A 25,105-nucleotide genomic window follows, 5' to 3' on the forward strand; every position below is an offset into this window, starting at 1 on the left:
CAGGCCCCAAGGTAACCTGGGGCATTGGCTTTTGATGTGAATTGTTAAAACTAAAACCGAACATTGCATCGTTTTCCTCTGGAACAGGGATGCTGCAGTACTTACCCAGAAGGGGTATACGAGTATCACGGGAGAGCCCTGATTAACATGGATGTGATGCAACACAGAAGAGAAGCACCAGATCAGAACCGTTCATTGTTACAAAGAAGACCACCACTATATGATAACACAACAGGATCAAATAAGTTCTTGGTTGATTGCATGAACTAACCAATGCAAGAACACAGATATGGGACAAATCTCATCCATGAAACATTAGCCCTGTTCATACCATCAAGCACTTGTAAGCTAAATGAACAGAAGGTGGGAAGCAGGACTGTCCTTGCCAGTCCCATTCCCCCAACCTCCACCTGCTCAGCTGAACTGAGTCATATGTATGTAGCTTCTTCAATGCAATCAAGAACTATGCACAAAGCAGGGCTCCGATCATTTGTACAAAACATACAAGCTTACACTGGTATGGATGTGGGCCTCTGTTCATTCCTTTAGTTAAGCGCTCAGCTAGACAATTTGTGTGGCACAAGTCAGGCCGAAAGTCCCATGACTTGACTTGTAGTCACACATAACATTGAGGAACTAAAGTTCTCAAACACTCCAAGGCTCAGTTCAGCTTGGGAGCACGAAGGTGGAAGAAGGGCTTCAGGCTTCCCTCCTGCATAGGGTTGCCAGGTTCCCGGTGGTGGCAGGCAAACCCCCGCCAATCCACCCCCCCGCCTGTCGACCAGCTGAGGGTCGGCAGGCAAACGTGCACACGCCTACACACCTTGGCACATCACTTTCAATTTATTCCCGGAAGCGCCGCATCGCGAGGGGCCTTATACCACTCAAACTGTGAGTTTGAGTGGTAAAGGGCCCCTTGCGATGCAGCGCTTCCAGGTGTAAACACAATGCAAGGGGCCTTTTACCACTCTTGACCAAAGTATAATCGTTATTTTGCCTTTATATATGGGAACTAATCAGACCAAAGCCTTTGATAATATTTTATTCCATTTGGTGTTACCTGGCAGGGTTTGGATTCTTTGGAAATCTTGGTATTTTTACCTGTCTCCTAGCTTTTTTTTTGGGTGGACAGCACTGTGGAAATGGGCAGATACCTCACTTTGTCAGATGCTGTGTATGTTACTGCATTAGCATATTGGCCTTTTATGCAGGGACGTTTCTCCGTGGTCACCCACGCCGACTGCTTCAGGGCTTCCTTTTGATTATGCATGCCTTTCCCATCTGTCAGAGGTTGCCTTGCTCTCCCTGCGTGTTTTGCCCATGTTTTCCAGATGCTGTTTTAGCCAGAATCTGGAAAATGCGGACAAAATGCACAGGGAGAGCAAGGCGACCTCTGACAGGCGAAAAGGCATGCATAATCAAAAGAAAGCCCTGAAGCAATTGGCGAGAGTGATCGCAGAGACACATCCCTGCATAAAAGGCCATTGTCTCAAATGTTGAAAGATACCCAGGTTTGAGAATAAGAAACCTACTGGTGCAACTAGATCAGATCTGGGTTTATGACACTTCTTAGTCAAGATGGTCTTCCTTCCAGACATAATCTAGCACAGTATTTTGCATAAAACCCTAGTTGGAGATAGCACCTAGAATGTTCCATGGGATGCACTGAAATCTATTGTCTCATTCAAAGAACTCTGTGGTGAGGCTACTCCAAACCTATGCAAAGATCCCTTCTAACCAGCAACTAGAAGCAGTTCTATTCTGACTTGATGAAATACAGAGATACAAGTTGCAAGACATTTTTAATGTGATACAGATGACAAAACTATGACTTTAGAAACATAAATGGATGGTGGTTGGTTGGCTGTAATGATGATGAAATGCAGCTCTTAATGAGGATATCATTGTACTACTGCACAACTTAATTTATAAAATATGTAATGCCAAGTCTGACAGGAAGATTCAATTCTTGCACTGGGAATCCTATACTCCTAACCTTACATGGCAAGTTCTGGTTACAGTGACTCAGAAGATCAAGAAAGACCCACTCCGCATGCTCAGGCATTCTCTTCCCTTGCCGATTTGGATATGAAGACGCAAGGAACTCACACTTAATGCGTGATCCTGTCACCCATACCTAGTTGGAGGACATGTTCTCAAGATAGACACTAGATGTCCAATTAACTGACCATTTAGGATAGCTGATAGTAGAGGCTGTGAGACTCTTCTCCTTTAGCAAGAGATGCCAATGCAAGTCATAGGATCCCACTTCACATGTTCCAGCGCTAAGCACTGCCAATAAAAAACACGTCAGACAAGAGAGTCCTGGCTCAAAACCCTGAATGGGTTAAAGGTAGTAGATTAATAACAGAGGCTAATGATAATATCTAAGCATTGTCCCGATGTGAAAAAATTGTACAAATTTAATAACTGACAAGGAGGAAAAGAATTTTGTCCTCTGCCCAACATTACCAACAGACAGATTTCCCCCCTCTTTTCAAAGGGCAAGGCATACATACATTGGTGAAAGCTTTGGCCTTTTCACTCAGGTCTTTAACAAATATATGAAGAGACTACCAGCGCCATCCTAAGTGGGCCTACTCACTGGAGCCTACTGTCAAGAACTGTTCTTAGAACTGCACTGCAAGGACAAAAAAAAAAGTCTGGCACCAGGCAGCACAGAGTTGCGGATATAGCTTAAAAGCAGCATATTTCCCAAGCTCCAGCAGTCTCCATCCAGATGTGCATATGGGGACTTAAAGTGATTTCAAGGAGTTCTGCAACAGAACCACTAGTTCACTAGGCCATGGTTGCCTTATAAGACTTCAAACAGCTGTACTACTATAGGATGAGATGTTGAATGGGCATCTCACAAATGAATGCAGACATAAGGTATGCATGGGGTGGCACTGGGAATGGTTCTGCCATGCAAAAGCAGCTGGAATGGCATGGCGGATGGCAGAGCTGCTGTGATCTCTTACTTGCATGTACAGCTGAGCCCTAGGGGAGGAGCTCTCCACCATTCTGTTCACCATACTGATCAAAGTCTCGCTCTCGCTCATCTGTGGCAGACAAGGAAGGAAAAGTCAAGATGCTAGCGGAGATACAGTCATCTCCATTCAGTCTAGAACACCACTGACATCAACCAGGGAACAACTGGAGTAGTGCCTTGGCTCAGATGCCACACTAAAAGGGAACACACAGGTCCTCAGCAAGACGCCTTAGATCCTCTTAGAGTTGCCCTGCTGTCATACTTATGGGGTTGTCATTGAAACTCTGAAGAGACACAACTGAGGAAGAACAAATCTTAGAGAGACCAATCCCTCTTGTCAATCTTCAGAGAGACAAATCCCATGTGTGTATACATAATACAAGTCTTGGCATATTCTGCCATTCCCCCCCCAAAAAAATCTAGCACTGATATTCTCATCCTCTTTTTTCAAGAAACAATTAGAGTTAGGATGCTGGGCAGTGGAGAGTTGTACTCCATTATTTACAGTGTAGGTACAAAGGTTAACATGTGTTACTCTTGATGCAACACTTCCTTGATCCCCCTCTGCTTCTTCTGGAATCCCAACCAAGAGACCACACCTTCTTTCACCAGTGGCCAGAGCAAGCGATACTTTTGAGGAATTGGCTCGCCCCTTTTTACCTTGCCTCGTGCTTGTAGGAAGGAAGAGGAAGGATTAACTCACTGGAGCAGGGTGTAACAGTACCTTCTAGATTATTTTTTAAAGCAGCTATATCTTGCATATCCTGGCATTAGCCACTTTTGCTTAACAATACAGCACAGTCATTGCCACAAGAAGCAAGGTGCTGCTGCTGAGGATCAGGACTGGTCAGGATGTGAAGGGGAGATTTATCCCCAGTACTGCAGGAACAAAGTTGGGATAAGCCAGTCTTCAAAAGTCCCTTTAACATCCTCTAATGACTACTGGAGAGAGTATCCCTTAGCATTCTGAAACAGCAGAGGAGGACTCAAACACATGTATTTCTTTATGAGGATGCGCATAACAACAAATGAATGGTTTTTTTGAAATTCACATGTCTGTCTGATCCTATATCTGTTCCGCCTATTCTGATTACGTAGTGTATGGGGAAGGGGGAAGGGATTGTGCATCAATTTGTTTGCTTGCTTGGATCATCTGAAGTTCCTTGAGTTAAAGGTTCCTTTCTACTGTACACCTGTTCTATGTATATCTAGGCCTAGAAAAATGGGGAGGCTGATGTTTGAGAGGTGCTGTCTTGCAAGTCAGAGGAGGAGGGTTTGAGTCCTTTCTATTTGAAACAGAGCAACAAGACATCTATAAAGCAAACCCACAACTGTTTAAACAAACATTCCGAAGGTATGATCTTCGGGCATAAATCTCCATCATTTGCACCGAAGACTTGATTCGACCACTCTGTTTCCAAGTCTCAAACATAAATCACCGGGCAGAACAAACAAGCAGGGCTAGGAGGGGGCTGGGCTGCTTTAAAGTTAGACTCTCAGGGGGTCAGAAGGGGAAGAGAAAAAGTAGAAAGCCTCAAAGGAAACTGTTTAAAAGGGCAGAAGGAGAACGCCCTGCTGCCAATGATGGTAATGCAATCTGGAGAGCTTTTAACTGCCCCCCCCCATCTTTGGCTTCATTCCAAGGCAGACACACGCATCTCCGCGATTACTCTACTGATGGGGGATTTACTGCTTCTGAGGCCTTAATGAGATTGTTTCTGGAGCAGCCTTGCTTATTGAAATGCAGACTTGCAGGCCAGCATCAGCCATCCGCACTTGCAAGGAATTTTTTTTCTCTTCTTCTCTGCAGCTTAATCTCATCTGCTGATGTAAAAGCCTTTTGCTTTTCTGTGGGGCTTGGTGAGCAAACCATGTGTTTGTGCAATCATAATGCTTTCAGTGTTCAACTACTTCACACACATTATCTTGCAACAACCATGTAAGGTAGGCTAGTGTTATCCTTATCTTGCAGATGTGGGGTGGGGGTGGGGGTTCAGGGTGAGACAGAATGGCTTGCCTAAGGCCAGATACAGAGTTGGTGGCAGAGGTGACATCTGAGCTAGGTACCTCCTGGATCTCTTTGCTACTACACTATACCATCTTCCCCTGTACTAAGCAAGGAAGATTGAGCTTTAGATAATGGTTGTTTGCATTAGTTGCTTATTGTATTACTACCATGATTAATTTGGAACCTTTGCTTTCCTGAAGTCTTTGAACAAAATTCTTATGGTAAGGCTGTTTTAAATATTATATATTTTCTTAACATCTGAAATCCCCCCTTTACACATATACAAAAATATTCTGTTTTAACAAACAGACACACACATATATACACCACACAGTTTCATTCTGTGTATTTGAGGCTTGGCTATGAGAAACCTCAGCTTAGCCATCTATTTTTGTCCCTATTTTCAAACATGCAACATCTAAATGATAACTAGTGTCTGCACTAAGCAGCCAGCTCCAGGTTGGAAAATACCTGGAGGTTTTTGGGGCGGAACCTGAGGAGGGCGGGGTTTGGGGAAGGGAGGGACTTCAATGCCATAGAGTCCAATTGCCAAAGTGGGCATTTTCTCCAGGTGAACTGACCTCTATTGGCTGGAGATCAGTTGCTATAGCAGGAGATCTCCAGCTACTACCTGGAGGTTGACAACCTTTATTAAGCAGCCAGCTTGGACTCTCCCAAAGCTTTTTTCTGACTAGTTTAGAGATATCTAAAGCAAATCAGATAGCTGGATTTGTTCACAACATGTACAAACAGCTAGATTCGAGGTCAGTAACACCTTAGAAACTAAGAAGAAGAAGAAGAAGAAGAGTTGGTTTTTATATGCCGACTTTCTCTACCACTTAGGGAAGACTCAAACCAGCTTACAATCACCTTCCCTTCCCCTCCGCACAACAGACACACTATGAGGTGGGTGCGGCTGAGAGAGCTCTTAATAGAACTGTGACTAGCCCAAGGTCACCCAGCTGAAGGGTGTGGAGGAGTGGGGAAACAAATCCAGTTCACCAGATTAGCCTCCGCTGCTCATGTGGAGGAGTGGGGAATCAAACCCAGTTCTCCAGATCAGAGTCCACCGCTCCAAACCACTGCTCTTAACCACTACACCACGCTGGCTCTCTAAGAGTTTCAGAGCATAAGCTTTCGACAATCAAATCTCCTTTCATCAGACACAAAGTCTGACAATGGCAGCTTTGACTCTCAAAAGCTTATACCCATAAAAGCTTGTTGGTCTCTAAGGTGCTACTGGACTTGGATCTAGCTGTTCTACCACAGACTAACACGGCCGCCCTCAAAAACTATCAATGTGTACAAACATTCACAAATACCTACAAATGATATCACAGTCAAAATGTGAATTTACATAGGAAAGTTACTACTTTCTCTTTCATGCTCACATTCACACAGAGACCTGTTTCTCAGCCTCCCGCTATTTCCTATCCCAAAAGCTTTCCTACAAACAATCATCCTCTGAGGCCATGTATTAAATCAGCATTGACCTGGATGCAGCAGTGCCTGGCTTTTGCTCCTGGGCCGTGCCATCTGCACATTTTCAACTGATTAATCAGATTCTTCAGGATGGGCAGGGAGAGTTCAAACAACATGGCCCCTCCCTTTCTTTCTCCCTATCTAGGCAGATGGCAGGAATGGACTGGGATGTTAAAACAGCCTTGGTGCAGGCTGAGCCAAACAGCCTTTGCCGTGCTGGCTGTGATGGAGGGGACACTTGGTCAGATCTGGGCAAGCCTACACCCATTTGCACTGTTGCTGTGGCCCAGGTCAGGGTATGGCAAGAACCATAGGGGCCGCTTGGCTTAGCTTATTCCTGGCTGCCAGTGGCCTCCCAGAGCAGTGCCTCCCCCAGGAACTTTCCCCATATTAAATTGCCTCCCTGCCCCTGCAAGTCTTTAGTGGCATTATTCAGGTTCCCCTACAGAGAAGGTGGGCACTGACCCTAAAAAGCTCCTGAGGTCATTTTCAAAAGCCAAAGTTGACTGGCAGGAAGGCAAGCAAGGAGCTTTGGGCACCAATTCCTGAACCTGTTACAAATTAGCTGCGCCTCTGGCTCGTTCGCTCACAATGGACAGATCTAGGGCACCTCAGTCCTTGCTGTATTGCACAAAGACAGCAGTTGGAGCATCCTTTGTACACAGCACTAACATATTCTGAACAGGTTTTTTTCTGGCTTCCTTGGATCTCTTTAGTTTCTATCTTGAGTTCAGTATTTCTTATGAAACAAGATGGTTTCTTTTGGGCAGAACATGACACTTCTTGGCAGCAACTGGGGTGACTGAGGACAGTTTGAGGAAGTGTCTATGCTTAAAGCCACTGTGGAAAGATGGAAAACCCAGAGCTTGGCATGTGACAAGCCATTAAATGGAAAGAGCAAGAATCAATTCAGTTTTTGCTGCTACACTTGGATACCAATGAGGGCCAGATCCTTCAGTCATTCTAAAAAGTAGAGATAAGCAGTTGGCAGAGCCAGGGCTGAGCCTTTTCCCAGAGGGAAAAGCCTCATCGTAGCCTTCACTCCCATGGCCTTGCTGTTCTTCGTTTACAGTCTGCCTTTCTTCCATCATGGAATTCAAGATAGCATCTGTAGGGTTCTGACAAGGTTCTCCAGTCACTGGCTAGAGTCAGACATGCTTACCCAAATCAGTTGCTTTACAAATACGCTTCCTGAAGTGTACAACCTCTACCACTTTTTTCACACGAGCCAAAGTACAAACATTGTGTTTGATCCAGACAATTTTATCACTCAATATCACCTAATTCTCACCCTTACTATGGACCCTGTTCCACGTAGCTTTGGAACAGGCAGGTCCCCTGGTCCCCACTGCAGCCTTTTTTTCGTACTCAAAGTTGTGTGAACTAACAGCTTTGCTCTTCACATTATGCAAAATGAAGTGGTACATCTGAACTGTCCCAGAGTATAAAAATCTGCATGTTCATCCCTATAAAATGTTCCATGCAGATACTAAACTAACACATCAGCAAAAGGACTACTCTAGTTTCTCTTTGTAATGTTCTAGGTTATTAACACATAAGGGATTTACTGAGATGGGGAAAACATGCAAAATATCCCTACCTGGAGTCCAAAAAGGTACACTCCAGCATTTTACTACTTCTGTATAAGGTGCAGCACAGAAGGACTTAGGAAAACATTCAGGTTGTAGGAAGGTAAGGGGGCTGTTTTTGTGACTTCTCCCCCTCTTTTAAAAACAACCCTGTTTGCACATATACAACGGAGAATGGTTTGGACCAGCTGTCCTCCTTACGTGCTATTTTGCTTTGTGCAAAGACTTTGATTATGGTTAACCATTCAAACTAGCAAAGCCCGTCCCCGTCCCCCAACAAAGTCTGAAATGGCACACTCCAAGAAACCTTTTACTACTTGATTCCACCAAGTGTATAAAGTGACCTTAAGAAACAGGCACACAATAATTAGCCACTGAAGCGTAGGAGGCCAGAACTCTGATTGGGCCTCTGCTGCTGTTCATGCACGGTCAGGCTGAAGAACCCTCGTCTAAGCGCTGTCTCTCCCATGGAGAGGGTGAATCTGTGGGCACAGCCTTGACTGCCAGCTATGTTCAAAACATAGCTACTGCTAAAAATAAGCTTCCACCCTGAGTTCCCGGGCCATTTTGCAATGACTGATGAGCCTACCCTAAAACCCAATTTATATGAATAAGTGTGCATGTGCAAACCTAGATGAAGTTTTTGCAGACCTGGGTCCAAACACCCGCTCTGCTATGGAGCTCTGCTATGGGTGACTTTGGGCCCTTATTGTCTCAGCTTAACCTACGGCACAGGGCTGTTATAAGAATAGAACGGGGAAGGAAAAATACATGCTACCCTGTGCTCCTTAGAGAAAGAGAGGGATAAAAATCCAGAATCCAAACCAACAACTGGGCATAATGTCAGATGGGTAGTTAGTCTGTAACCATAAAAACAACAACCAGAGTCCAGTGGCACCTCAAACACCAACAGATTTAAAACTAACCTCGTTTTGTAACATCTCTCCCCCCCGCCCGTCTGTTATGAATGTAAAAACATTTTAATAGGTGGACATTCCTGTATATCAAATGAAGTGAGCCCTAACTGACAATCGTTTATACTGGGGTTGATTTTGCTAGTCTATAAGATGGTCCTGCTCTCCTCTTTTTATTAAACCCTTGGGCAGACATTCTGAGACAGTGGCCAAATGTGAGTGAAACGCCTGCAACTGATGCATATGTATATACCCCTTTGCTTTTTCAAATGAAAAATTCAGTGTGGCTAACCACAGAAATGTGAAAGGCAAGGGAGGAGGCCCTTGGCTTTTTCTCCCTTCCTCTCATGCTGACTGTGGCTGCTGATGGCCAGGTTGGGTGGCAGCTGGGTCAGACAGGTCAGTGGAAAGGGTCTCCCTCTTCCACTGTGAACACTGCCAAAACCACATATTTCCAAGTGAAGACAACGTTTAAATTTCTAAGAAAAGCATTAGTCCCCGCCCCCCTAAACACAGGTGTCCCTGTCAAAGGAAACAGATGAAAGAAACACACCAAAGACCACCTTTTGCTGCCACAATGCCAAGAAAAGGAGTAGGACAGATGTAAGGGGGGGAGACAAGGAGGAAGGGGATAACACTGACCTGACAGCAGGGTTTAGGGTCGAGGGTTGCAGGACGAGAGGCAGGAGATGGGGAGTGAGTGGGAGCAGAAAGAGCGACACAGGCAGCTGGGCCTACCTGCTGGTCCAAATATTCTAGGTTTCTTTGCAACTGAAGGTCTAAAAGTTCATCCTATCAGGAGCCATTAGGCATGCGGCAAAATGGAAGCACAAACGAACAAACACAAAGAAGAAGCAAAAGCAGTTAGGTGCAACTTTAGCTAGAGACAGCGGAGAGCTCCCCAGACAGAAAAGGGAATGTTCAGCCTCACAAGCATTTGTCAAGAGGGGTGGTGGTGAGTGGATGGTCGCTGGTCAGCAGTCCTTTCAGGACAAGGTGTCGTTCCACATCCCCTACAGGGACTCTCAATGGGAGATCCTGGTAGCTCTTCATGTAGTCAGTGCTCTGTCCCCAAGACACAGGGCAAAAACGCATGGTCGCTTAAGCCTCCTTTATTCCCTGTTTCAGCCAGGATTCAGCCAGGATCGAACGCATGCGTTTCGCCGAACATGTGTTCGATCCTGGCTGAATCCTGGCTGAAACAGGGAATAAAGGAGGCTAAAGCGACCATGCGTTTTCACCCATAGGCATCAACTTGCTTGGCAGGTGTGGATTAACAATATGGCCATGCTCTTCCCCCACCCCCCCACCCCAAAAAAGGTTGGGATCTTTAATGATGCCTACCAAGGGTGGCAAGAGTTGTTTTAGTGGGCCGGCAAAAATAAGAATCCCCCCCCCCCCTGGTAATCAATACCATCTTAAGAGTCATGTGTGCATTTTGATTATCACATATAGCTACACAGGTACTGTTCGAGTACATGAATGTAATAACTCTGATAGTTCCTGGGTACCCATAAAGTCATTGTTATCACTAGGTTGATGTGCAGTGCAGGGTTCAAAAATTGTTAACCCACACCTACTACTGAGACTAAGTTTAGTATAAAGAAGTGTGTCCACGCTGCTAGCAGTTGTCCGTTCTTCACTGTAAGACGTCTTGCTTTGAATGTCTGGGAGTAGGTGGAATTTTCCAATTCCCAGTACTGCTCTGCTCCCAAATGTCACCCTTTATGATCTGATTGTGGGCTCAATGCATCCATGCAGAGTTCACACAGAGTGGGGAAGTTATGCTGTGACTGGTTCTACCCACACTGCCTTTCACCCCAGTCCATTTTCAGTAGCTTTGCATTAAAATAAGACTGCCGTGAAAATTGGCAGTGTGCAGAAGCAATCACCTTTACCACATACTGAACTCTGCACAATCCACTCAGCCCGCATACTCAGTACACCAGTTTGGGCATGCCCCAAATTAGTCCTTACCCTTCCTTTGCATAACCTGTGCATGAATGCCCACTGGAAAAACTGAGTTTCTCCCAAGTCACTACATTGGTACATGCCGCGTTTCAGATGGCAAACAAATGCTCGCAACTCCTTGCCTGCTAGAAAAGAGGTGAGTGGGGAAGGACTATTCTTTTTTAAAGTGAAAACTCCTGTGTTATCCTCATATCTTCTGGTAGGCAAATTGGAATCTATAATATCCCAATCTTAGGTCCAGTTAAACAGCTTCTCTAGTAAGTATAGAGCTGATCTTCATCGATTTTGGAAAGAGTTCCCCCCTTCCAAAAAATGTGACAAATTCAAGGTTATCCTAGGAAGGTTATCCTTGGGCAGCCTAGGTTCTGTGTTCACATGCAGACAAGAGCTGAAATTATCCAGACCCTAACTGCTCTCTAAGTAGGGAATCTTGCTTTCTCTCCACAAGTATTGCTGTCATTCTATTTTACCCAAAGCAGTTGGGGATGGGGACTGAGCATCTGTTATGGAAGGCCATTCCTGACCTGTTCAGTGATACCAGGATCATCTCATTGCATGTCTGGTTCAGCCACATGCATCTGCTTTTGTGCATAGCTGGTGAGAAGGTGGGGAGGGGGGAAGTGAAGAAAGAAGCTGCGTGCAACAGGCGTGCGACTAGAATCTGTTCCATTGGGCACCTTAATCCAGTCCAGGATCTACTGGCATCTCTCACGGGTGAAAGGTGTCAGGCAGGGTCAAGAACCTTGGCATGGAGCACATGAAGTTGGCTGTTTCACTTGACAGAGTCCCACTCACAGTGGTTTTCTGCCCCCACCACACGGCTCCTCCCCCGCAGGGAAATATCCAAACAAAGAAAGAAGTAAAACCAGTGAGGGAAAGCAGCAAAGAAAGAGAGAGACTACAGCCAAGAACAGGTAACAGGAGAGTCTGTACATGACCTACTGCCCTTTGCCTTTGCCACAGAGTATTACAAAATCCAGCAGTAAAAGCCACCCTCCAGGTTTTTACATTCTGCGTTTTTCTTCATGGGCTGCGAAGTGGCTTGTCCTTGAGAAAGGGCAGGTATTGCAGTCTCAGAGATAACACAGGCTCACGTCCTGGTAATCGGGATGTGATGTTCAGTTTCCAGAGATAAAAGGGCACCATCAGTGAAGGATTCAGGCTACATGCCACCCCAAATTCTGAACAGCAACCTTCAGTTCAGTCACTAAAAGAAGCATTGCTGGGTTACACTTACAGCCACGGAGACCTGTGTGCCCAGTTCATGCGGTAGAAGAGCACAAAGGATGAGTGGCATGAGCCCTTCCCCTGTAACACCCAGATAGCCTGCAGTGGGCAATAGGCCTTCCAGTCACACAAAGGCCAGGCTCCTGTGAAGCTCCACCATTTTCTTTCAGGGGGTAAAACAAACCACATGAACTAGACCTCTTTACGACTGGGTGTCCATCCAGAGATCTATTTCACACTGCATGTTATCTGTGTGGGGAAGGGGGAGGGGAATGCACACCATGCTATTGCAGGGCCCTCCCCCACCAGCGCTGAAAAAAAGCAGTGGCTGAAAAAATGAGCTGGAGCTATGATTTCTTCTCATCCCAAAAAACAGGCGCTTAACTGCTTCCTTTAGTCTTCCAGTCAAGGGTATCTACTTAATCACCCCCATCTGCAACAGATCAGGCAAATAATTAACATATTTGCCAGTTTGCATAGCTGGTGCCTTGCTTGCATACCCAAGACAGAAGGATTCCCACTTGGTCTCATACCAGGGAATGTTCTGGGACATCTTCAGTTGTCCCATGTTCTGTAAACAAACTCCCATCACATAATAACCTCTTCTGAATTAATCCCAGCCTAGGGAACCTAAAATATCTAGAGGAATGCTTAGATGCCGGTTGGCACGTACCATTTTGTCGTGGACTGTAGGGGATGCTGGATAGTTGAAGGGGAACACTCCTGCAGGAACAGGCCTCCTGTCACCCATATAATCGTACTGAAAAAAGAGATATACATGCATGAGTGGTTTATACCTCTCAATAAAACTATGGTCTGCAGGGTAACTGTAATCCCACCCACTTTTCCCGGGGTACAAAACAGTAATCATGATCTGCAGTACAGAAATGGAGAGGTTTTAAATAGTTTTAAGCAGATGTTGAGAGGGAGGGCATCTTGGCCATCTTTTGGTCACTGGGGGTGCGCGGGGGGAGGTAGTTGTGAATTGCCTGCATTGTGCAGGGGGTTAGACTTGATGACCCTGGTGGTCCCTTCCAACTCTTTGATTCTAGGACAGATGGCTAGGCAGGGTCACTGGGAAAATTCTGGTGGATAAGATCAATTAGGAACATCGATGAGTTTGTATCCTGGACATGAGACAAAGATATTCCTTGGAAAAGAGTGACTGGTTCTACAAGCTGTATCTAAATGTTTTTTAGGAGAGGAGGAAAAGAAAGGGCAAGTTTACCCAGGCCTCCTGCCCTTAAAACGTCTATTACCCCTCAGTTCCTGGGCTGCCTCCACCCTTGTTTCTGATGATATCCTTCAGTATTAACCTACAGTTCATGCTTATTAAACCCACATGCCAAATAGTGATGAACTGTATTTCAATCCTTATCATCAACCCTTTCAATACTCTTTCAATCTCCCCACACAGCTAACCCACCAGTTCTCTTCAGTCTTCATATGTCTTCTGCTGTGAACTGTTGAGGGTTTGGAACTACTAATACTTAGTGTTTAATTTGAACGAGGGCTTATTAGTTTAGTCCAAAGCCCTTGTTTTTCATCTCCTGGATCATGTGAAATTAATAATATACTGTGTCTGAGCATCTGCAGATTTGTACTTCCTTGAATGCAGAGTGACCAGAATAAACCCTGACATGTCTGGGATTAGGGAAAAGAACTTCTAGGACAACATTGCTAGCCCAAACAATTTTTGTTTAGAAATTAAATGTTGCATATGTTCATCTCTGCCATTTCTCCTGTATACAACTGACCCTGATGTTCTAGTCCAGGACTGCTTCTCTGATTCACTCTATCAACACACATCTCAGTCAAGACCTAGTGAATATTCCATAATCTACAATGGTAATTCTGCCCATCTTTTGAATATTCTTCAGACTCAATAGTCAGCAAACATGCTGATGTAAGTAAAGATTCGGTCATCAGGAGTGGGCCAGTGATCCTACAACATCCCCTTCCTATTCTAGTACTGTCCTCCTGAAGGATGGCTGGAAAAACGGAAGGGAAGAATGGAGTCATGAGGGGGTTACCTTTGGGGAACTGACCGATCGCCTCATCATGTAGGTTGTTGGCTCAGCATAAATCTCCTCACTCCGGGCAGGCATTCTTTCAAAGCGGGCGCTGGGTGACCTGACTGGGGAGTATACCCTGGGTCTGTTGTAGGAACCTTGGCTTGGTGAGCGGGGGACCGACCGGGAGCGAGGCTGGAGTGACATCCTGCGTAAAGAGCCGGAGGCAGCATCCATTTCATCATAGTAAACTGGCGGTCGTGTGGGGCCTGGGATCCAGACAGGCACATCCTGTCTGCCGTAGCCGGGCTGTTCCTTCCAGTCACGCAGTTGGTATGTGCCACTGTTACGGAAGGAGTGCCGCTTGTCATCGACAGACCACTGAGGGCTCACGCGCTCATAGGCGGGCATAGAGCAGATGCTGTCAGGGCGCACGCCAGGAGGGTAATACTGGTAATCCTCAGAGAACTGGGGGGAGTATGGGGGATAGTACTCAGGAACTCTTCGGGACATTGGGTAGAACCTGGTGGGGCTAGACACCCCAAAGGAAAGAACGAGAAGAAAGTAAATTCTGGAGCTCTCAAAGAAACACCTGTAATGTTCTAACCAGCGCTTTTGCCTCACCCCACTCTATCTGCTGCACACTGGACTACATCCAGAGATGACACCAATCTAGTACAGAAACTAGTTTGTAATGAAAGCTTCTGGGGTACCTTCTAAAGGTGCGGATGAAAATGATAGATATGATCTCTGTCTTTTAGCCATGTGCACTGGTGCGTTCTCCATTATACTCTTATTTAATAACGGGGCTGCAATGTTCTCATTATTGGATATGAGTTGTAAACTTGATTACCATAATGTATGTGCCTGTTTTTTCCTATAAAAAAGTTCAAACTTCTGTGATTCAGTTCTGCTGAAAGCCATGCTAAAACTCTGGTGCATATCATTAGATAGGAAGCCTAGGAAGCAAGGCCTGTAACTCCAAACTGCACCAACTTACTGATGGTCAGCCTTCCGTCCATGCTTCAGCAAAATAAAAAGGACATCAGGCCTCTGGTCTGCATTGTATGCAGAGGTTTCAAATGGATGGATGGTAGTAGTGGAATAAAATACATGGCCAGGAGTGCTTTCGGTTCACCGGCCAGAAATGTACAGAGAGCTGAGAGAGGAGGAGTAATGTTTCCACAGCACAGGGGCACGTCTGCTCATAAGCCAGTCCCATTTTATTCAATGAGGCTTACTCCCAGGAAAGAGTTTAGGACTGCAGCCTATACTAGGGATGGGAGAGGAGCCAGCCGCGTGATTAATCCAATTTTTAAACGATTCCTTTGTTTACCATTAAGGTTGGTGTTAAAAACATACTCCACAAACCAAGCAGCTGCCTTAAGACCTAGCCAGAGTGTAACTGCAACAGGGGCAGTAGATCCACCCCCCCCCCCACCTCAGCCAGTGAGCCGGATTGCTCAGTCAGAAAGTAAAGACCACTTTCTTTTTCTCTGGGCACTAAACATCAATCAGTCGTCAGCTATTTAATAGGCTTGCCCAAAGGAACCCTAGGAAAGTACTGAAAAGTCTTTGTTAAGGCACGTTCAAATTTTATGCTGCCCTAAGTCAAGTTTATGAAAGTACATCTACGTGGAAAGAGTTGGAACACAGGGGTTGTAACTTCTAAAGCTGCTAACCATATTGATCACACTGATCCTCTGAAATGTCTTCATGCCAGACATCAGATTTATAGTATTGGAAGGGAGACTCCACACAATCAGGCCAATCCATCTGGTAAGCTGCTTACAGATGTAAGCAGTTCTCAGTAAGCTCCACGTGGAAGCAGTAAGATCCAAATCAGCCCTCAGAAATTATACAAAAATTATCAGTTCCCGGGGCTCCTTGGGGGCGATGAAAGGCAAGGGAACCATGTCAGCTACACTGGCTTAAGTCTGTGGGGTACGTGTCCTTTTCTCACTGTGTTTAGCAGGGGCCACTAATGCTATTTCATTCTCAGAGAGAGAAGCTATCTGGGAGCATTCGGCCATCTTACCTATGGAGATCCTCAGAAGGTACCGCCCCACGGCGCAGGTTTACCCACTGCTGCAGCTGTGTCATTGAGCTCTTCCTCTGGGCAATCTTCTCAGGATTAGTGCGGGGGGCAAAGCTCCGACGAGGCACAGCAGTCTCACCGTCATGTTGTGGGTAGGCCATGCTGCCAGGCCGGCTAGGAGATGCATACTGCCAGCCATTTGGCTGTGTTGGCCTCTCCACCCCAGGGGGCACATGGGTGGCTTCAGGATAAGGGCTTCCAGGCTCTGAGGGCATTTCTTGACTCACAATGCCATTGGCTTTCACCAGGGGCTCTTTCTTGCTCTCTGCTCGCTCTGGCTTCCTTTCGATCTTCTCTGAGCCACGGCCGTCTCCTTCACCTCTGGTCTTCGCTTCTGGCTCAGCTTTGGCAGGCTCCCTGGCTGGAACACTGCGGTGGTGGTGGTGATGGTGGTGGTAGTTCTTGCTGGGGAGGGGGGGGGAATTTTCAGAATCAGTCTTCTAATGCCTGGTAAGCATGAAAAAAGGTCACAGACAGCTAAGGGTCAACCCTTGCCCCCCAGGGAGTGGGTTCTAGCCTACGTGTTATGGGGAATCTCCCAAAAGCATTTTGTTACTAACCTGGCAGTTTAAACTCCTTAAATCATTGGTCACTGTGTTGCCTGCATTTCAAGCTTCTGAAAAGCCTCCAACCTTTGTTTCCCCACATCTCATCTAAGGGCCATCAAAGTTTTTTGAGCATTATCTATTTTGGAGAGCTTTATGCCTTTTCTACTGCTGCAAGATCTATAGATTCTATTTACAATAATAACTTGTTCTCACAGGTTTTTCCTCCAGAAAGTTGTGGGGAAAACATTATATTAATTTATTGGAAGGAAAGTGATGCTACGTTACTTAATCAGGGTATCAACAAAAGACCAGAGGATGACAATCAAATGTTCAGAATGCTAGCCTATTGCACTAACAATAATTCATTTCTGCCTGTATCCACTGATTTCACCGTAATCCAAAGGAATACAAAGTTGCAATTTACTGCCAAGGTGTGTGTGTGTGTGTGTGTGTGTGTGTGTGTGTGTGTGTGTCTGTGTGTGGAGGGGGGGGGGTCATTTTCCGAAGACAGCAAAGTTGTTCATAAATTACATTAGGGAAGAGTGAGTGCACATGTTAGAACTGCATCCACCCTTCTGCAAAGCTTGTGAACAGAGCCACAGGCTTCGTTTATACAACTGGGAAGCCTGGTAAAAGCAGGATTCCTAATTGCGCACCATTAGCCTACATGCATACACGGTATGTTCATACATTCTACTGAATGAATGGAGGAATGGGGGGGTGGCAGAGAACAGTGGCCACAATCTTGCTCTCGCCCTCTATTAGGGTTGCCAACCTCCAGGTAGTAGCAGGAGATCTCCTGCTATTTCAACTGATCTCCAGCCGATAGAGATCAGTTCACCTGGAGAAAATGGCCGCTTTGGCAATTGGACTCTATGGCATTGAAGTCCCTCCCCTTCCCAAACCCTGCCCTCCTCAGGCTCTGCTTCTAAAACCTGCCCCCGGTGGCGAAGAGGGACCTGGCAACTCTACCCTCTATACGTCAACTCTCCTCAAATACAACATGTGACCTGTCCTACAGCCATTTACAAGAAGGTCGGACAGTCCTAGGCCAAATCCCATGGTGTCAATTTCTCCTTGGAGAGCTGACCTCTGAGTGGGTGGGATTTGCACCCGAGCAGCCTCGCCCATGGCTTGGATCCAGGACTCCTGCTCCTCGTTGTTCTCAGCACTGAAGAAGTAAGTCCGGATGCCGGCGTGCTCAGCCTGGGGAGAGAGTGACTTCTTGTTACCCCCTCGTGTCTCTTCCATCCAGCACACAGTCACCTGTTGAGTCAGTAGAAGTGCACAGAAAGAGAGATCACAGATTACTCTCTGTGTCATTAGTTTAAGGTTAGATGGGATCATAGATTAAACTGGACCTCCTTTGCTGTAGCCTCATTTCTGTCACATAGAAGCAGAGCCTATGATGGCTTTAACCAGTTTTATTTCCATGGAGAATTGAAATGAAAAGTTTCTTTTCAGGTAATATATTGAAGTGATTGTAGTTTCTTTGGGGGGGGGGGGGTCACGCATTCAAACCATTCCTGTTAAAATGCTGGATTTTTCTCGTAGACTCTTCCAGATTACAAACCATGTGGGAATTTTGTCTTTTGATATTTTAAGCTTCTGTTCCAACACAAATTGGGAAGTACTACAATTGTCAAGGAGATGAAATATGTTCACAAGCAGCTCGATCATGCAAATGACATGGCAGACCAACTTGGCCTTGATCTGGAAAGACAGAGAAGCCACTTGCATGCACCTCTGGAAGGTAGATGAGAGCCCACCCATCTGCGCCCCAGCAACGCACTTCTACATGCATGAGCCCACATCCAGAGGGGGAAAGCATGCAAAAATCTGGTTCAATACATAAAGCACCCTTGCTGTACTGAGGTGCAGGCGTGCGTGTATGTGCACACTGATGTAGAATACACATATGAAATAGAAGAGAGTATCTGTTGAACACGATGTCAACTGTCCTAGCTGTGATCCAAACTGGGGGACCGGTGGGGAATTCTTCCCTTTTCCTTTAATGTTAGTCTGCTTCACACTTCTTCTTTTTTGCTGTCGAGTCACAGATGATTTATGGCGACCCTGTAGGGTTTTCAAGGCAAAATACTTTGGGAGGCAGTTGGCCATTGACTGCCTCCATGTCATGACCCTGGTATTCCTTGGAGGTCTCCCATCCAAATACCAGCCAGGGTCAGGGCTGAGAGTATGTGACTGGCCCAAGGTCACCCAGCAAGCTTCCATGGAGCAAGTGGGGATTTGAACCGGAGCTTCCCAGTCCGACACCTTAACTGCTATACCACGCTGGCTCATGGCTTCAAACTTTAGGAATACAGTAAAACCACTGTCTTGTTTTACAGTGAAACCTGTAGTATTAGAAAGGAAAATGAAACTTTTTTTAATGACCATGATGGGACTCAAGGTCAATTAGAAAGCCTTGCGGTGAGTTAAAAAAGGCAATTTTCCCTCTCGCACTAATCCGCAACATGTGAAGCAGTTCTTGGGTGTTTAAATCCCCCCCCCCCTGAACATTTTTCCCAATTGTTTTAGATTTATTAGGGATATACTTGTACTGCAGACTGATTATATTTATTTGATACTAGCAAAATGTCCGTTGTTATAGGCAAGGATGGGCGGGTAGAAGGACAGAGGACCTGTGTTGCCCAGATCCTCAGAGGAATTCATTCACTGCAGTGCCTGGTGGCTCCTGAACACAAAAATATATTGCACCTGCTTGCAGGATCCCCACGGGATTATGCTTTCACTGCAGTGCTGTCTATCATCTCAATGTATTAAAGGAAGTTAACTCTAGGACACCACTGGGTTGAATGCTAAAACCTACCCCTGTCCTTGGTTGACTCCAATGTCTGGGGGTGAGGGGCAGATTGTGGGCAACTGTATCCTAAAATGCAGTCTGTCTGATTAGCCCTTAGAAGTCAGTGGAATCCACTAATAGTTGGGCCTACTTTTCTGTATGCAAAGACCATTTCTTGGTCCTCGTTTAGGATTAACAACCTACAGGTTGGATCAGGCGATATCCTGGAATTACTACTGATCTCCAGACTGCAGAAATAATTTCCCTGGAGAAAATGGCAGCTTTGGAGGGTGGACTCTATGGCATTATACCCCTCTGAGGTCCCTTTCTTCCCCAAACTCCACCACCCCAAAGTCAACACCCAAATCTCCAGGAATTTTCCAATCTGGAATTGGCAATCCTATCCTGGTAGAATGTGATTGAACCTAGGAATAACAAGTAGAGGACCTGCAAGGACATGTTGGGGCATCTCTCCCACTATTTCTCTTTTCCTTCCCTGAAATCCCCATAGCCTCTCCCAATCTCTTGCTTCCTTCTCTCCTTCCCACCCATCAGCCAACCTACCTTTATCTACTCTCCTGTCTACAGCTTTCCTTCCTTCCCTCCCCCCTAGCACTCTCTCCTTGAGAAAACATTGGCCCAGTTGCACAATGGGGAACCTGCAAGGACTTGCAGGGGGCACCTCAATTTCACCTGTATCCCCTCCCACACTATTTCCTCTTCCCCACCTCCTGTCATCTCCCATATCCTCATCTATCCTTGCTTCTTTCTCTCCTTCCCACCCACCAACAAACCAACCTAGTTACCTTTTATCTTCACCATCTTCAGCTATATTCATTGTTTATTTACTTCACTTATATCCCACTTTTCTACACAATGTGTACCCAAAGCAGCTTACACCATTCTCCATTTTATCCTCACAACAAACCTGTGAGGTAGCTTAGGCTGAGAGCATGTGACTGGTCCAAACTTACCCTGTGAGCTTCCACAGCACAGTGGGAATTAAAACTTGAGACTTTTAGATCCTAGTCTGAAACTCTCACCACTACACTGGCTTTCATGGGGTGGCTGCTGTTAAAGCAAGCAGCTGGTCCTGGATGAGTCATGCAAGTCATGTGGTAGCAAGTCGCCCAATGACTGCTGCTAGGCCTGACCCCAAAGAGCCCTCCCTCAAAGGCCAAAGCAGAAAGGGTCCCTGCCCATCCTCCTTCCGTTTCCTGACAGAAGCCAAGGCTTGAATACTGTTGTGGTTGCCTATCAACGGATACTGAGGACATCTGTTTCTTAAAGTTACAAACATTCCTTTTATTAGTTTGGGATTTTAAAATTCTCCCATGTTTTTTTTTTTAGATAACAGATTTTTCTGCAAACCTGGGGCATTTCTCAGGTTTATTGAAATATCTGTATTTGTTTGTCCATGGGCCCAGTCTCCAGATTTAAGTATCCACAGATGGGGCCACATTGACAATTAGATATATTGATGATACGAATGGCATTTTCCTCATCTCTGAGTATAGATGTTCAAATGCTAAAGACTTTTAGTCAGGAAAATCACCTATAAACTTTTGTCTAGAGTGAGATATACAAGCTTGCCTATTACATTACATGTATGCATCTCTATATTCCCACCAGTTTTCATTTTTTTAGAATTTTCTAGGTGTTTAATCAGACAGACAAAACAAATCCGTGATTTCCCCATCCCACCTTCCTTTAGGAATGATTGGAGATGAATAAAGCATGCAGGACAATTTGCACTCATCAGTCTTGATCTTTTCTTTGTGGCATGCATTTGGAAATGGAAGGAAAATACTACCTATTTGGTGCCTGGGTGATGGCATTGCAGACGGGGAATCAGAAGAGATCTCCTGTCCGGGGGATCCTCTCACGGAAAAAGAAGGAAGACAGAGAAGACGTCAGCCACACCCAACGAGCAACTCAATGGGGAGGAGTATCAAGAAACCAAAGTGGCAGCAGGGGCAGAGTTGGTCACCATGGAAGGGTGGCTGAAGCAGACCTGTGGGCATGTTCAATGCTTTCTCTGAACTAGAGAATAATCCCTGTCTACCCTTAATCTATGAGAATCTGAGTCTCATCCCATGGTTCAGCTTTAGTACACATGTTAGGTCTGGGTTCCTATCACAATCACACATGAGATCTCCTCAATTCCTATTTATGTGGTGCCACATTAGGATCAGTACCATCATAGTGCACATGGAGAAGGAGCTTCAGCATTCTTCCTTGTCTTATTTCCCAACCTGATCTAGTCTCAACGGGCCAATATTTCAGAAAATCCTGGGTTCCCCCAACAAGCCCAACAGTGATCCCACTGGGACTGTATCAAGCTTCAAAAATGGTTCAGAGGAGATGGCTGAAGCCCCTTCCCCATGTACACCCTTGTCCTGGTAATGATCTGCTATTGAACACACCAGAATTGAGGAGACCGACAACTCACTTGTGTGAAGAGGCCGGGCACTGTTATGGTAGGTTATCCATTCAATGATGACCTTTCTTCCTAAAGTGGGTTGGTTGTCCCATTCCTGTTTTAACAGATGAAGGAACAAAGTCCAGAGGCGACCAGAGAATATTCTTCCTTGTATTGCTGCCCAATGCATGCTGGAAGTTGTGGAAAAGTACCAAATTTGCACTCTTCGTTTACTCAAAAAGAGCTCTGTGCTTATTTATTAAAATGTTCGTATCCAGTCTTTTCTCATAGTGTATATGCAAGACTGTAATCCTATGCATACTTACAGGGCAATAAATTCCATTGAATTTAGGGGAACTTTCTTCTGAATAAACATGATTATATTGCCAACTGGAAGATACCCTTGTGTAGACTACCCAATGTGCTCTACAGATCTATGGTGAATCATTAACAATGATATGTCCAGTTCAACACAGAATGGGAATATTAGGCTCTTATCAGTATCTCCAGAGGTGAACCTCTCACACAAATCCCCTCTTGTCTAGAATTGTTAGTTATTTACAATATTTATACCCCACCTCTCCATAAAGATTGTAAGTCCACGGCAACTTACAATATTAAAAATCCATACAACAAAAACATAAAACACAAATACAAACAATTATCAGCACACAACATACAACAGCAGCAGCAGCCCAAGGATTGACACCACAGCAGATTAAAACCAAGAGGACATAAAACCATATCGCATAAAAACAAACAGCTGTATTAAAACAGCATCCAGTTAAAAATGCAGCCTTAAAATAAAAAGGCTCAAGCGGAAAGCATCACAGAAGTAAAAGCCACTCATCCAAAAGCCTGGGATAGTAATGATGTCTTTGCTTAGTGCCTGAAGGTGTCTAAAGTTGGTGTCTGGGAAGTCTCTGTAAGAAGTGAGTTCTACAACTTAGCACCACTGCTGAAAAGGCCCTGCTGCAGTTGCTCAGCCACCTAGCTGCTGGTCACAGGAGGTACCCAAAGCAGAGTTTGTGAAGATGATCTCAACTGCCAGGAAGGAGCATTCCTTAGGTAATCTGGTCCTTTATGAAGATGCTTAGTATAAAACATATGCTTAAATGCTGATCAGATCCTTGTTTGTCAGATTAGGCATTGACAGCCTATCCAGCTGAAACATTACAGTGTGCAAGCACACACTTCTTCTCAGGCAACACCGTGGGGTCCCTCTGCAAATGTTTAAGCTTGCTGTTCCTGGCTGCCCCATTCCAACTGAGAAAGAATACAACGGGGCTGCTTAAAGACAGGGTAGAAATATGCAGCAAATTATGACTGTAAATTAACTAAAGGAACCCCAGCCCAGCCCCCACCTACAAACTACACTGATTATGCTCCAAGAGACACAGAATGTTGACAGCCCCTGGGAATCCATTAAATAGGATCCAAATACCATCTCATGTCCTTGAGGCATCCCATCTGGGGGAAAAACAAACAAGCAAAACTTTATGATGCCATTTCAAGAAGCAGCAGGCAGTTTATGAATTTATGTGCAATGTAATGGAAGGACACTTGGAGCAGATATTTATAAAGAAAATAATGTATATGTGTAACTTATGGATTTGCTTGTGTGCATGCACATCATGAACTTCATTAAGTGTGCTGGGGTGCATTTGCATACAAAGGGAAACCTTTCAAGTGTCCCTGATTGCAAGAGACATCCCTGGCTTCAGTATAATTTTTTATCATCTCCTTGTTTCTCTTGCTGTGCCTCTGATTTTTAACAAGATTGTGCTGTTTGTTCCTGATAGTTCCTCATTTAGAAGGCAAAGGAAGCATATGTTTGCTCATGAAAACACAGGCATACAAATGACTTGGCTCTGTATGACTTCACTATAGGGGTTACCACACTTCGTATTCCCAGCGATGTATTAAGAGTTTGAAAATGTTATAAAAAACATCGCTTTAAAAGGGTTTTTGGATACCACGGCTAAAAAACGGTTGGAAGACGTCTTCACAGCTAAAGGGGCCAAACAAAGTGTGAACAGTATTTTTTATAACAGTTTCAAACTCTTAATACATCGCTGGGAATACACTGAAAGTGCGAACAGAATATTTTATAACATTTCCAAACTCTTGATGCATTGCTGGGAATACCTAGTGCGGTAACAGCCTATATATGCACAGACAACTTTCTAATTGATTTTTTTTTTAAAGAAATGAATATATTTGTGTGCAGTTACATGTGTCTCACTTTGAAAGGTGAGAAGTTCCAGGGGCCAGAACTTACCGGAGTTGGTTCCTTTTGTAGGCCAGAGCACTGGAGGCTTATGGCATTTAGTAGTATTTGGTTTATTTCAAAATATACAAGTAGAGCACAGGTGCAACAGGTCCACTATCCACATCAAGTCCCCAGACAGAGTTCCTACATCTTCCAGGGAATTCAGCTACCTCACATTAGTCCATCTACTCTTCTCTCTGTCTCTGCCACAATTGAAACTGTGCTTTCTTTTCAAGCGTGCGCTCAGGCACACATGCCTGCCCACTCTCTTGAAACTGAGGGGTGTGGTCACCTTGCCCAAGCCCTGATAGGTTGCTCAATATTCAAAACACAGGAAAAAAAGGGGGGAGAAACCCAGCCTTAAAAAACCAAAAGCTGGGTACCCAAGGCTGGGTGGAAAAGACAAAATAAAAATATTTTATTTTAAGCTGCTATACAAGGATTAAAAACATTAAAAATGATAAAACATGGCACAATGGCATCTTATAAGGTTGATAGACCTAAACCACAAGCCAGACACGTTTCGGCCAGCAGGCCTTCATCAGTGGCCTAATAAAACCCATATAATGCATACACAAGTATTTACAAATATCTCAACTATATACCAGCCCAGATTTGTGTGTAGGGTGTTAAATAAATTTCAAATTATAGAGCCCTCTAATTGGAGTGCCTGCAAGTTGTTCTACACTGGGCTGTATTGGTCTCCCATACAGAATGTGTATGAAAGTATCAACCTGGTAAACCAATTGCTCAGCCAGAGCAAT

General features: G+C 45.1%; 1 protein-coding gene across 4 annotated transcripts in view; it reads right to left on the minus strand.

Moving 5' to 3' along the window:
• PLEKHA6 (pleckstrin homology domain containing A6) overlaps positions 1 to 25,105 on the minus strand; it is a 222,328-nt gene that overhangs the window by 36,234 nt on the left and 160,989 nt on the right. For 2 of the 4 annotated variants that reach the window (XM_056845636.1, XM_056845634.1), the window contains exons 7-10: positions 17,932 to 18,107; positions 16,234 to 16,698; positions 14,217 to 14,727; positions 12,857 to 12,943 (exon numbers count right to left, since the gene is read on the minus strand). In XM_056845636.1, coding sequence (XP_056701614.1) covers positions 12,857 to 12,943; positions 14,217 to 14,727; positions 16,234 to 16,698; positions 17,932 to 18,107 — 1,239 coding nt within the window. Of the gene's footprint in view, positions 1 to 2,981; positions 3,063 to 9,723; positions 9,778 to 12,856; positions 12,944 to 14,216; positions 14,728 to 16,233; positions 16,699 to 17,931; positions 18,108 to 25,105 lie in introns of all 4 variants that reach the window. The other 2 variants (XM_056845637.1, XM_056845635.1) reach the window with 2 other exon arrangements.

This window comes from Euleptes europaea, chromosome 2 (assembly GCF_029931775.1).
Source record: "Euleptes europaea isolate rEulEur1 chromosome 2, rEulEur1.hap1, whole genome shotgun sequence".
Lineage (NCBI taxonomy): Eukaryota > Metazoa > Chordata > Lepidosauria > Squamata > Sphaerodactylidae > Euleptes > Euleptes europaea.